The sequence below is a fragment of the Triturus cristatus genome, chromosome 1_1 (assembly GCF_964204655.1).
Source record: "Triturus cristatus chromosome 1_1, aTriCri1.1, whole genome shotgun sequence".
Lineage (NCBI taxonomy): Eukaryota > Metazoa > Chordata > Amphibia > Caudata > Salamandridae > Triturus > Triturus cristatus.
In genome coordinates, this window is record NC_140579.1 from 1,260,798,981 (window position 1) to 1,260,813,053 (window position 14,073).

The window sequence follows — 14,073 nt, forward strand, 5'->3', positions numbered from 1 at the left end:
GGGACAAAGTAAAAAGCTTTATTCAGCATATGAAAAGTGAAACGTCTGTTCCAACAAAAGGCCAATGGCCAGTCCATGTCCAAAGGACAAGGAGTGAACTAGAGTCACAAATTCAGTATATGAAATTCGAAACGTCTGTGCACCCAAAAGGCCAATGGCCAGTCCATGTCATATTGCCAAGGAGTGAACTAGAGTGACAACTGTCACACCTTGCTTGCCTGCACTGCTACGGACGGGGGTCATCCCCTCGGAGGGGCATACATGGGGGCAGGCCAGGCACCGCAGGGACAGGATCAGGGCGCAGCAGAAGGAGGCAGTGAAGAGGTGGGGGATGCAGGCGAGAGACATTGCAACTGCAGTGGAGATGACTGAAGTGGTGGGTGCTGTCACAACTGTGTGTCACAAGTCATATGGGGTGGGTGCCGGCACAACTCCAGTGGGCAGGTCAGATGGAGTGGATTGGCTCACCACTGCAGTGCCCAAGTCAGACGGGTTGGGCGTGGACTCCAAAGCAGTGCCTACATCCATGGGAGCGCAATGGGGGACAGGTGAGGTCTGTAGGGCAGGGGATGGTGACACGGTCCCCACATCAGTGGCAGCAACTGTCTGACCAGGTGTGGAGGAGCAAGTGCTAGGGGGGATGGCCTTAGCATTTTGGGGATGGTGTATCTGTGTGTGGCGTAACCCGGGGCAGGGAGTGGCAGGGGAACCTCTGGAGTGGTTGCCTGGGGGATGGAGGACGGAGACTTTGCCTTGGAGCTGCGTGCTGGTGGGGGGGGGTCTTGCTCTTGTTGCGCCGGGGGACTTGCGGGTGGGCGTCTCGGTCTGAGTGCGCCTGGGGGAGGGTGTCCGGGTGTGAGGGGCACTCTCTTCTGTGTGTGGGGACTTCCTCTTCCCCTTGAAATCAGGATCTGCTGGGTCAGTGGGGAAGAGGCCAAGGTCACAGAGGAAGATCTTCTGGGGGGATGGGGTTGCAGGTGAGGCAAGGGAAGGGGGCTGGGAGGGAGAGGTCTCGGAGGACTGTGGAGTGGTTGTGGATGACTCTGTGTGTGTCAGAAAACCAGCCCCTGTGAGTGTGGAATCAGTCCCCTGCACTTGCTTGTGTGCACGTCTAGCTCTTGGTTTGGGGGTTTCTGTGCTTTGGACAGGTAGTGTGCTAGGAATTGTGGGTGTTGCAGGGGTAGGAGGGGTGTGGGACTGTTGGAGGAGGGACACTGCTGCCGTCAGGGAGGAGGCCACGGACTGGTTGGTCCTCTATAGGCCAGACATGCCAGAGGAAATACCCTCCATGAATGACACCAGTTGTGTCAACAGACCTGTGTGTGCATGGAGGACCTTCAGCAGCGACGTCTGCCCCACATGCATCTGTCTAAGTAAGTCCACAGACTCCTCACTCAGAGCAGCAGGGGACAAAGGGGCAGGGGGTGCGGTGCCTGGCACAAAGGAGACATGCCCATGAACACGGAAGCCACAGGGACCTCTGGGATGGGAGCCGATGGGAGGGGGTGGTGGTGGTGGTGGCGGTGGCAGAGAGAGCCTCACTAGCTGGGGTTCGGTGGCTGCTGACACCCGTCTCCACAGGGGAGTCATCCTCAGAGCTGCTGTGGCCTTCAGCTGGGGGGATGGTGCTGACGACTCCTCTGTGTGGCTGAAATCGGCCTCCGTGCCACTGGGTCCACCTGACTCCTCTCCTTCTGTCCCTGTAAGGCTCTGTGGCTCCACCTGTTCTGTGGAGCTGTGTCCTCCTGTGGCCGTGGATGTATCTGGATAGGAATAGGAAGTAACAGAACAACATCAGTCACCTGCACCGACTGCACACACCACAGTGAGTACATCACATCACAGGGCAAGCCCTGGAATCATCAGCTGAACACAGCTCAAAGTGCCAACACTGTTTAGAATAAGACAATTGTCATTTCCAACATCAACCATGGCACACATATCCCTCCTTGATTTGCACACATATGTCTGTTGCATGTTCAATGCTAATACCCCAATGTGCCAACATGCACCACCCACACATTAGTTGTACATGCAAGTGAACATGTAGGAGTATGTCACTAGACCCACAGCACATCTCTTGCGACTGACTCAGCACAGGTGTCTGGATGAAGGGATGGGCAGAGACTCATTTCACATGCTTGGGATGCATGCCAGCAACACACACTATGATGTACTCATGTCCTGATGGGCAAGGCCACAATGGGGTGCATGGTGCACACTTGAACACAACGCAGGCTCACTCATAGCAAGTTCAATGCCATGACACTGTAAGTCAGTCAACACTGTCTCCTGGCACAGGGGCAGGGCATCCAGACAACAACAATATGCACTGACTCACAATCCTAGCTCAGGGGCAAAATCTGACTCTGCAGATGACCGCCGCACTTGCCCATCCGATGCAAACAACATATCCAGGACCCAGAAGACCCCACATCATGAAAATCAGACATATGAGTCTCAGCAAACACGAATCCATGTACATTAACACATCACAGTCTGCCATGCATATAACCCAGCTGCATGAGGGACAGAGTTGCATACACCATTGTGCGCTGTCAGATGCTCACACACCTATATATCACACAGGTCTTGTCTCCCACAGTCACATTGCAGATGTCATGCTGACACTCGGAATCATGGACACCCCAGTTGTACGTAGCAACAAGCCACACCCTAATGAAACAGAGGCACACACCTGAGGGCACATGTCACGAAGCACAACCTGCAATTTCACACACAGGAGTGGGATTACAGAGTGTTTCTGAATGCCCTTGAGGGGGCAGGACTAAGTGAAACAGTTTTTTGCCCCGGACAGTAGTCAGGTGGCTAAGCAATTGTGGCACACTTGCCATACCTACTCCTGGTACCCAAAAATTGAGTACCCTGCTGCATGGTTTTGTATTGAATACCCCAGAAACATGTTGCGAGTCAGACCAGCAATTGGTACACATCTCAATGGCACACACAGTTCACATGTCAGATCTCAGGCATTGTGTAAACAATTGACCCTCCCATGACACACACAACAGAGTCACGAGAACTGATGCTGACTGGTACCTGATACATAGCTGACTGCAGGGAGACAGTGCCCTAGTGACACAATCCAAAGACTGTAGGGGCCACACCTGTGGAATAGATGAGGAGGGTGCATCACACAGATGAGGGACCTGATTTGGGGACTACAAGACCTACATAATGTGGAAGTGTGACCCGGACAAAAGACTGCTATTTGCATGTCAGACATAGTACACAGATCAGGCATGGACTTCCAACCCTTCCTGCTGCTGTCTGGCCTTCAGCTGCCATCCAGGTCCGGGAAGACCACCGCCAGTATCCGAAGCATGTGGGGAGTCAGGGTCCGGTGTCCGCCCCTCCTGCGTGGAGGTGACAGCTTCAGCTGAACTCTAGCTATCCTCCGGGTCCGGCCCCGAAGGTCCTGCCACCTCTTCTGGCAGTTGCGGATCCGGCACTTGTAGACGCCCACAGAACGAACAGCCCGGGCGATGGTCAGCCAGATCTCCTGCTTCTGGTGGGCATCAACCTGTGAGGAGGACAAAGTGAAAAGTACATTAACACACATGCCCCAGATTTGTGCAGCAACACAATTAGATATACATGTCATCATTACAAAGGGAAAATAATTACACAGGTAGTGCAACCCTGGGGAATGAAAATTCACATGCATGTCTGACATGTTTACAATGCATGGATAGTTTAAGCTGGCAAAAATGCACTTTGGCAGCAGGAAAAATATTCAGTACATGTCCCTACACACTTTGGGGGATGAAAGTAGTCAGTGATAATGCTTGCCACTGCTGTACACACTGCTAGTACTGCTAGTCAGACAACATGCTTAATTAGGAAGGCAGTGGACAACACACTCATCTGCTCCCCTGGTGTCCCATAGAGCTTTCTCTACTCTGGAAGGAGCCTGTCTAGCAGGGCCTGGTTCTCCTCCTCAGTGAAGGCTAGGGCCCTCTCCAGTGGACGTGCCATAGCAGGAGCCAGAGGATGCAGAGACAGCAGCAGTGGTAGCAGGGATGTGGTCCAGTAGCATGTAGTGCAGGCAAGTGGGCTCCCTGGGGTCCAGCCAGTGTTATATCTGTGCTGCAGAGGCAGACTCTGTGCCATGTGTCCAAAGTGATAGGTCCAACACGGTTGCATTCTATGAATCTGGCCAATCCATTTAAAAGTACGACTCGTACACGCCTTCCGCATCGTTCAAATATTCACCTTCATGGAACACTTGAAATTGCAACATTGTTGTAGGCTTCCAACTGAATTTCCAGTGCACAACTCGTACAAGTTTTGAATCCGCATACGTCTCCATGACAGTCCTGAGCCAATGGCTGCGCCCGGCTCGTTCAACTGATTGTACAACGCGTATTTTGAATGTACACATGCACCCATCTCCATATGATTCAATGGCCAAGGCGTACGCACGGCTCGGACATGACCCGTGCAATGCATATGCATTGTCACCCGCGTCGGACCTCATTGCATTCAATGACAATGCGTACGCACGGCTCGGACATGACCCGTGCAATGCGTACGCATTGTCACCCGCGTCGGACCTCATTGCATTCAATGACAAGGCATACGCACGGCTCGGACATGACCCGTGCAATGCATACGCATTGTCACCCACGTCGGACCTCATTGCATTCAATGACAATGCGTACGCACGGCTCGGACATGACCCGTGCAATGCATACGCATTGTCACCCGCGTCGGACCTCATTGCATTCAATGACAAGGCGTACGCACGGCTCGGACATGACCCGTGCAATGCGTACGCATTGTCACCCGCGTCGGACCGCATTAGTGAGACTATTAGACGGATGCAACACACATATACTGGCCATGGACACCTGCACACACCTGCCACACTATAGCATTGGCCGCACAGTGTCCCATGGCATGTGAGGCTGCATTCCCTGGGTGTTTGAGGGGGCCACAGCAGTTTTTTGTCTGGCACTTTGTGCAGCCACTCTCAGGCTGTTATCTTGTACATGGGGTGAGAGTCCTTTGTGTGTTGTGCACATTAGCACTGTGATGTGCAATTGGACAGTAATTGGCATGAGTGAAGGCCACAGTGTCATGTTGGATATGTTTGGGGCATGTCACATACACCCTGAGTCCTGGGGGTGATGGCATGTACGTCACAGTGAGACCTGTAGCCCCAATACTGATGTGCACCCACAGTCTGTGTGCATGTTGTGTCTTAGATGTGTCTGATCACATGTTACTAATGGGTGACAGTCTCCACATCCATGTGGTATATGCATCAACCTTGATGGGGTGTGTGTCTAAGAGACGTACATGTAGGGCCGGCATGGACAACAGTGGGCACTACCTGTGGGACTTACGCTTGCCTTGTGGTGTGTACGTGCTACGCCATGTCCATTGCTGTGCTGATGTGGCAATACAGGGAGCCTGGGTTTCTGCATGGCAAAGATCTGTGATGCCTGGGAGACATGAGTCCTCATTAGTCACTGGGGTGGGTTTTTTGAACGTTGCAGCAGCACATAGGTTGGGTGACACAGCCAAATGATTAGCCCATTGCACTACATGGGACTCATGTGGTCATGTGGAATTGAGATGTGAGGTGGTGGTCTTGTAGGTGACATATGTGTCCATGACCAACAGCACACACCTCAGTACATTGTGTAATGTCATGAACTAGCATGTGAGAGTGATCGTGGTCATGGCCACATGGGGGGATGTACTGACAATCTTCCTTTGTGCATCTCTGTACTGCAGGGCACCAGCTGTGCATCGTCCGTTCCCAGACCTTGCAACCATACAGGAACACGACAGCATCAGACGGTACCGCTTCACCAAGCCACTGATTGAGGAGTTGGCGGAGCAGTTGGCGCCACATCTGCTACCTGGCCGGACATACCCTACAGCACTGACCCCAGAGGTGAAGGTGATGGCAGCCCTGCACTTCTTTGCTACTGGTACCTTCCAGTACACTGTGGCAACTGCTGGTGATATGTCGCAAACGATGTTTAGTCGGGTGCTACGCGATGTCTTGGAGGGGATGTTGCAATTCCTCGACCTGTATATCAAGTTCCCGAGCCAAGATGAACTCCCTGAAATTAAGGATGCCTTTTATACACTGGGGAGGATGCCAAACATCATTGGATCCATTGACGGGACACATGTTGCCCTGATACCACCACAGGCACATGAGCAGGCATACCGGCAACAGGAAGCACTACCATTCGATCAATGCTCTGGTGGTCTGTCTTGCTGACATGTTGATCACACATGTGTGTGCACAGTTCCCTGGTTCATAATGAGGAGTAGTCACATTGCAACGCTGAAGTCACAGATGCCAGCTCAGCGTGCCTGGCTTGTCAGTGTGTACTGACTGTTTCTCATTGTGTGTGTTTGTCATTGTTGTATTCCACACTTCTACCAAACTCATCTACTTGTTCATTTTTGTGTGTGTAGGTGACTCCGGATACCCCAACATGCCGTGGTTGCTGACACCCCTCAGGAACCCTGTGACACCAGCCGAGCTGCGCTACAATGAAGCACGTGGTCGAAGCAGGAGGGTGATTGAGCGGACATTCGGCCTCCTGAAAAGCCGCTTTCGCTGCCTGGACAAGACCGGAGGGGCCCTCCCATATGAGCCTGTAAAGGTGTTCAAAATAATACTGGTCTGCTGCATGCTACACAACATGGCGGTGCGGAAGGAGGTGCCTCTCATCCTGGATGAGGATGACGACGACCAACGTCCAGCACCTGTGGAGGATCCCGGCCTGGGCCAGGATGATGAAGATGATGGTGACGTCCGCTCCCAGCTCATCAACAACTTCTTCACCTGAAAGTGAGTTTCCAGGAATGTATTGAGCCAGCTCTGTTGCTGTCTGAGTGTGTCTGTGTGCCACTTGACTGGATGTGTGCTGTGATGTGTCCATTCAGGTGGTGTGTACTCCACAATAGGGTAGTACTGCTAACTAGTGTTTGTGTAGGTGTTTTGCAACATGTTTTGTGCATGTGTATTGCATTTCTCTCCTGTTCGTCTGTGCTTTTGACTGTATCTTGTCTGTCCTTCTCAGGGTCCTTTGCCTGTTGTTTGGTCAACACTGACCCCCAACACCTAGAAGCCAACACCAGTGTGGAAGTTGAGATTTCCCATCAGCTGATGTACCACACATCCCTGGACTTCCATTCTCCAAAACATTGTGAGCGTGTGTCCACTGCTACGTAGAATTACCGTGCAACTATTGTGGAATAAACATGTTGCTGGTGTGTAATGAACCTGTGCTACGCTTTGTTATGTGCGTTGTCTGTCTTCCCACATCTGAGTGATATTTGCTTACCTCACCTGTGGACTTGTTACCACTGATTGTGTTTGGTGTTGTGTCTGTGCATGCCAATGTGTTTCAGGTCAACATCATTGTGTGTGATGAGTCACATGGCCATGGTGAGTATGTTTTGTGTTGCCATAGTGGTGTGTCTCCCTCACATGTGTCACATCCCCATGACTGACCTTACGTTGGTCACATTGTTGCAGTATTTGGCATGCACTGTGTTGTGTAGCAGATCGACTTCGCCCTGCACATAACAAGTTTGAATCACAACAGAGGCAAGTATGGTGTACTGGTGAGTTTATTTACAAACATGTGTGAGTGAGGTGCACAGGATGTTGGGTGCTGTACAGTGGTTTGGGAATCCAAAGTTCACATTTGAGTTGGACGTGCTGGTAGATGATATGTCCAGAGTAAAGTCTACAGTCATCTGATACATTGGGCCAACATGAACCCTCCATGTCATGTGGGCGAGTTGTGTGCGATTGGACAAGGTGAACGGGTTGCGCACAAAGAACAGGTTTAGAGGCCCTGGGGGATGTGCTGGGACATCTGCCTCTCACATGTCCTTCTTCGGACGACCCCTCTTCTTCCGGGGGGGGGGGGATCCTCATGTGCAGGCCTCTGCGGTGCAGAGGACTCTCCGCCTGAGTTCTCCTCCCTCCCTGTGGCACTGGCAGATGGTGTTGCGACAGATGTTGTGGGCACACAGGGGGGTGGGGACAGGTTGGTGTTGATCTGGTGGAGGCATTGTAGTATGTCCCGATGCACCGCAGTAAGGGGATCCCACTTTGCCTCTATGCGGGCATGGTGGGCGACCTGCTCCTGTTGCATGTCCTTGAGGATCCCCACTACCTGGCCAAATCCTCCGGTGTTATCCTGGTACGCATCTATGATGCGTGCCAGTTGGGGGTCATCATGCAGTCCAGACCCCTCTGCAAGGCATGCCCTGTGCCTCCCACCCCTCCCAGCACCCCTCTCCACATGGGCAGGACCAGCGGCGGTATGCACAGGTGACCCTGGGACCCCTTGGGTAGTGTTGCTGATGGTGTTGGCTGTAGCTTCCGGGGGGTCCTGTGTTCCTGTGCTGTGGGTGTTGATTGACCTTGGTCTGTCCCTGTTGGCGGGGGTGCCCTGTCGGTGTCCAGATGGTGGAGGTGTGGGTACAGGGGGGGCAGATGTTGCTGCTGCTGGTGCTGCATGATGGCTCACACCGGAGGGGCCAGGTTGGTCATCATCATCCGAAGAGGACAGTGAGAGAGTCAGACCAGAGAGCTCAGTGTCCAACAGAGTCTGGGACTGGGTATCCTTGTCATTTGTCAGTGGGTGCCCAGCACGACCTGTGTTTGGAAGAGACACACAATGTGATTTATGGTTCAACATGCATCGTTGGTTCACAAACATGACATTTTCTACTTTTATAACAGATGCCTGCCTGTACACTGCTTTTTCCCAGCTTGTCACGGACAGAGTTTGATCTTGTTGTTGGCCATTTGCCAGCATGGCCTTGTGCTCCCCACAACAGAGCCCAGTGGCAGACATCTTGTCGGTCCCTTCCCACTCCCTGTGAGGCGAGTATGGTATAGGTTGATATTGCTGGGCCATGTGGATGGGTGTAGGTTGTCTGTGACTGCGAGTCCCATCATACTCTTGGCTACACCCCCCTTCCCAGCATGCCCATGCTTCCTCCCTCTTGACTTTGCTTCCCTGTGAGGGGGTGTGACAGCAATAGCAAGATGGCTGACTGTGAAATCCTGGTGTTTGTTTGGCTACATGTCCCAAGTGAGCCCCTGTGCTTCACACAGCAGCAGCCAGTACGGGGGATCTATTGCTGATATTTCAATGAGGTGTGTGTCAAAGCATTGTACCCGGTGAGTTGTGTGGAGTTTGTGTTGGGGGGTATCTCCCCATGCTGATTAGTATGGTCAGGGCTGTCAGTCCTCCTTCCTATCATGACATGTGCTTCCATTGTAGGGCGTGCAAGTTGTCTTTCAGGATGTCAGTCAGTGGTGTCCTGCTTCTGATTTGCGCACATGCCTTAGCAGGGCCTTGTGCTCCCCACAGCAGGACTCAGTGTCAGCCATCTTGTCAGTCATTTTCCACTCCCTGTGATGTGGGCATGTTTCAGAGAGGTCGTGATGGGCCAATCAGGAGGGGGAGCAATATCTGTGACTACAGGCCCCATCATGCTTTTGGCTACACTCACTTCACCTGCATCCCCACTATTCCTTCCTGACAGTCAGCTGCACTGTGAGGTGGTGTGTTTGTGGTGGCAAACTGTCTTGCTGGATGTATTTGGCTTAGTGCCAGTGGCTTGCTTACTTTTTTGTAGGTTGGTGCATGTCATGACACAGTCCCCAGTCACTATGAGATGGCAGGTATTGTGTTTGTGTGACTGGCATACACATCTTGGGTTAATTATCTATTGGTTAGTGTAGGTTTGCTTGGGGTGCATGGTTTCACTGTCCCCTTGCTACACAATCTTGGGTTTGTTGTTTGTGTACTCACCAGTCTCTGGGATGTCTGTTAGGCCATGGGCGCTCTCTGGTGGTAGGATGTCCCGCACCTTCTCCTCCCAGGTCCTGAAGTAGACTGGTTTGGCAGGACGGCCACCGCCGGTGCGCTGACTCAAGGCGTGATCTTTCTCGATGAGTTTCTTGACCCTTCTGCGCACGTCATACCACCTGTTCTGGATATCATCCTTTGTGCGCAACGTTGGTGCTTGTGTGTTCACCTTGTCCACAATCCTCGCCCACATCTTTTGTTTTCTGTGAGATGGGGGTCCTTTGAACCAATGTACCAAAGAAATGTGGCTCTACTCTGATGATCTTGTCTACCAGCACTTCTAACTCACTATCTGTGAACTTTGGATTCTTCTTTGGGGGCATGGTGATGGGTGGTGGTGGTGAGGGATGTGTGTGTGAGGGCGCAAGTGATGTTGGTTTGGTGTTGGTTTTGCAGTGTATGTGTGTGTGCTTTTGTATGAGGTGCTGATGGTGTGTGAGTTGTGTGATGGGTGAGTTGTGAGTGTGTCTGTGGTTGCTGTGTACTGGTGTTTGCTGCTGGCTGTGTCTCCTGTTTGCAAGGGATGATGATAGTGATTGTAGTCCTTTATATAGTTGTAGTTGTGGGTGTGTCTTTGTCCAATTAATTTGTGTTGGGTATTTATTGGCTTAGTCAATGCTTGTTTGGTCCTTTTTTGTGTTTTTTCCTTTGTGTTTTGTAGGCATGTAGGAGACGTTCATGTGACGGAAACGGACGCTGCTGTTGTCTTCTCCGCCTCGTTCACGCTGCCCGTCTTCTGTGTTTGGTAGGCGTCGTTCGAGGCGGTCTTTATTGCTTGTGTGCCGGGTTGTCTGTACGTGTCGGTCGTGCGGCTTGGTCTCCGTGCGAGTCGGTCTGGTTTTACTCGCATTGCATGGTACTGCGCTAATCGTACATCGCGGGTACGGGTCAGTCGGGTTGATTCCGGGTTCGTGTCGGTCGGTGAAAATCCCGTCGGATTTCCGGCCGGATCACTATTTTCCCTCTGTCTCGGTCGTACGGATTGTATTCAGTGCGTGTCGGTTGTAATTCACTCGCGTTGCATCGTACTGCACGGGTCGTACAGCGCTGGTCTGTGTCGGTCGGTAAGCAGTTACAGACCCCCTCAGTAGGCGTTGCTTAGCCCCAGATACCACCAAGAACCACTGTTGATAAGTAAATAAGAAGCCAGAAGCCATTGGCATGTTACAACTCCTAGCAAAAAGTTTTCACTTTCCATGAGGCTGTCTATTTTGTAAATACAACATGCATAGTCCAGGGTAATGGAAGAACATAACTCTTGAGACTGTAAAATTTAATATTTACTATTGAGAATAACCTCTGTATGAATTTGTTGGGATTATTTTAAATTGACAGGAATTAACATAATTTGACAGGAACAGAGATTTATAGATTTTGAAAGGATTACACAAAGGATCACCAAGTGAATGCAATCAAACTTTAAAGTACATTACAACCAAACAAAATTGTTAGAAAGGACAAATGCAAGCAACCCATGTGCCTGTATTAAACGGTGATAAGCCAGAATATCTAGTTGTAAATGTCGATTTACACAAATATAGAGTTGGAAATATCGTGATTCAGAAATATCAACAGCAACAATATCGTGGTCAAGAATATCAAATTTAAGGTAAGAAGTATCATTTTTAAAAATATAGAAGTCAAAAATATTGTTTGCACAAATATAGATGTTTAAAATATCGATTATTTAATTAGTGTTGTGCATTTAAGTTTATATTTTAAAATGTATGTCATGTATGTTTTTTGTATAAGTATTGTTGTTGTTTTTTAATATATGTGTTACATTTTTAGTAGTTATGAAATTAATTCAATTTTGCTTTTTTTAGTTCCATAGCGGGTTGTGGGTTTATAGGGGAATAGGTTGGGATGTAATTTAATTATAATAAATTAATGATTATTTTCTATTTATTTAATTTAGATTCTATAGCATTAATTGTGGGAAGTAATTTATTTGTAATTAATTATTAATTGGTTGTTAATTAATATTCATTAATTAATTGACCATTAATTATGGTAATTGGGTAATTTCTTTGGGGTGCAGGTTGTGGGGTTTAAACGGTGAGAAGTAGTTTATTTTTGAGTACTTAATAATTAGTTGTTAATTTATATTAATTAATTGATTGACAATTAATCATGGAAATTGTGTTATTAATTTTACGTGCAGGTTGTGGGGTGTATAGGGGTAAAGGGTGGGAGTAATTTATGTTTAATTAATTAATAATTAGCTGTTCATTAATATTAATTTATTAATAGAAAATTAATCACATAAATTGTGTAATTAATTATAGGTGCGTCGTGTGGGGTTTATAGGGGTAAAGGGTGGGCAGTAATTTATGTTTAATTAATTAATAATTAGTTATTAATTTATATTAACTTATTAAGTGACAACTAATTATGGTAATTGTGTAAATTGTTTAGGTGTGGGTTGTAGGGTTTATGGGGTAAAGGGTGGGAGTAAGTTATGTTTAACTAATTAATAATTAGTTGTTAATTAATTAATTAATTAATTGAACATTAAATATGAAAAATAATCACATAAATTGTGTAATTAATTTTAGGTGTGGGTTGTGGGGTTTACAGGGGTAAAGGGTGGGAAGTAATTTTTGTTTAATTTATTAAAAATTAGCTGAGCGTTAATATTAATTCATTAGTATTTAATTAGGGTGTTGTTTATATTTTTAGTGTGTGGATTTTATTGTTATAGGGGTACAGTATGGGGAGTAAATAAATGTTACTTACTTTATAATTAGTTGTTAAATGCTATTAGTTTTTTAACTGAAAATAAGTTTAAATTGTGTAATTAATTTTTTATAGTTTAATTTTGTGGGGATTAAAGGGGTAAAGTGTGGGAAGTTAAATATTATTTATGAGTTTTTTTATTCATAATATTTCTTTAATTGATAATTAATTATGTTAGTTGAGGAAGTACATTTTTTAAATTTAGATGTGTGTTGTGAATTGTGTGGTATTCTAGAGTAGGAAATAAAAAATGTAAATGTATGTATGTTTGGAATTTTTCTTTTTTCATATAATAATTGTAGGTATTTGTTATATGTATTTAACATTATAATATATATATACATGCTTCGTGCATTACTTGATGGTTACATGAACCTAGCCAGGATTTCCTTGCAGTCAACTCGTTACTTTAGGCATCTATCCGCCTGCATTTCACTATTAGTGCACTTGCCTATCATGGACCCTCTGGATACTGTTACACTATGTATTTCAGCCTTGAATGTATTGATTATTATGTCAGAGTTACCATTTGTTGTTTTATCTTGATTTCTCCTTTTGATATGCTGACATATAGTATGTTTCCATTCTGTTGGTATCACACCTGGTTGCATAAACATTCTTCGTTGGCCGCTGCAACACCATTGCATTTGATATCTGTTCATACCATATGCCAATCGTATCGTTATTTCACTTATCTTGATTTATTTTGACATGTTTACCCAAATGTTAAACAGATGTATATACACGTTCTTTTTCCATTATGGTTGACATTACCTTTGGTTACTAACCGTTCCAAGATGGCCGCAACACTTTCAGCCATGTAAACCTTGCTGTGAGTCCTTTGTTGATTGTGATCACCTTCAACTTCAACCGTGAATGCTTTATTTAATGGCTGCCTTTATATGCACTTTCACACGTGAACAAGGCTTCTGCCGAAACGCGTAGTGTGAATTAAAACTCTTGGAATTTGTTACCTGGCTGCCTGCCTGTTTCTTACTGAGAGCGCACGATACATTTTTGCTCGTTGTTTTGGATATTGTTGTCACCGGCGCGCTCCGCCGGCGTGTGCGCCACCTCTCTTGGGTTCCTGCAATTCCAGAAGGAGCAACTGACTTTGTGGATATATATATATATATATATATAGACTTAATATAAAATATTTTTGTATTTGCGTATAGAAATGGTACCTTATTTGATTAAAAATATAATCATAAAAGCAAAACATACATACCATATGTATACAAAACTAAGTGATTAAAATAACCAAAGAGTAATAGGACTACGTGTTTTAAAACCAGATAGCAGCATAATATCGTTAAAAACAATTAATAATATAAAAAACAGAATAAACGTTGCTGCTAAAATCTACAAATAAGACAAAGAATTGCAGCGACACCCATGAGATAAGAACAGTTCACTGAAGCAGCTGTCAGTTGTCGAT

General features: G+C 47.4%; 1 protein-coding gene across 6 annotated transcripts in view; it reads right to left on the reverse strand.

The window, feature by feature from the left end:
* The window catches only part of LOC146871926 (uncharacterized), a 519,066-nt gene that overhangs the window by 249,086 nt on the left and 255,907 nt on the right, over positions 1 to 14,073 (reverse strand). The window contains exons 4-5 of one of the 6 annotated variants that reach the window (XM_085652173.1): positions 3,277 to 3,544; positions 1,662 to 1,763 (exon numbers count right to left, since the gene is read on the reverse strand). The exons of the other annotated variants lie outside the window; for them this stretch is intronic. Of the exons in view, the coding sequence (XP_085508299.1) occupies positions 3,299 to 3,544 (246 nt within the window). The 3' untranslated portion in view covers positions 1,662 to 1,763; positions 3,277 to 3,298. Of the gene's footprint in view, positions 1 to 1,661; positions 1,764 to 3,276; positions 3,545 to 14,073 lie in introns of those variants that run through there. 6 annotated transcript variants of the gene reach the window in all.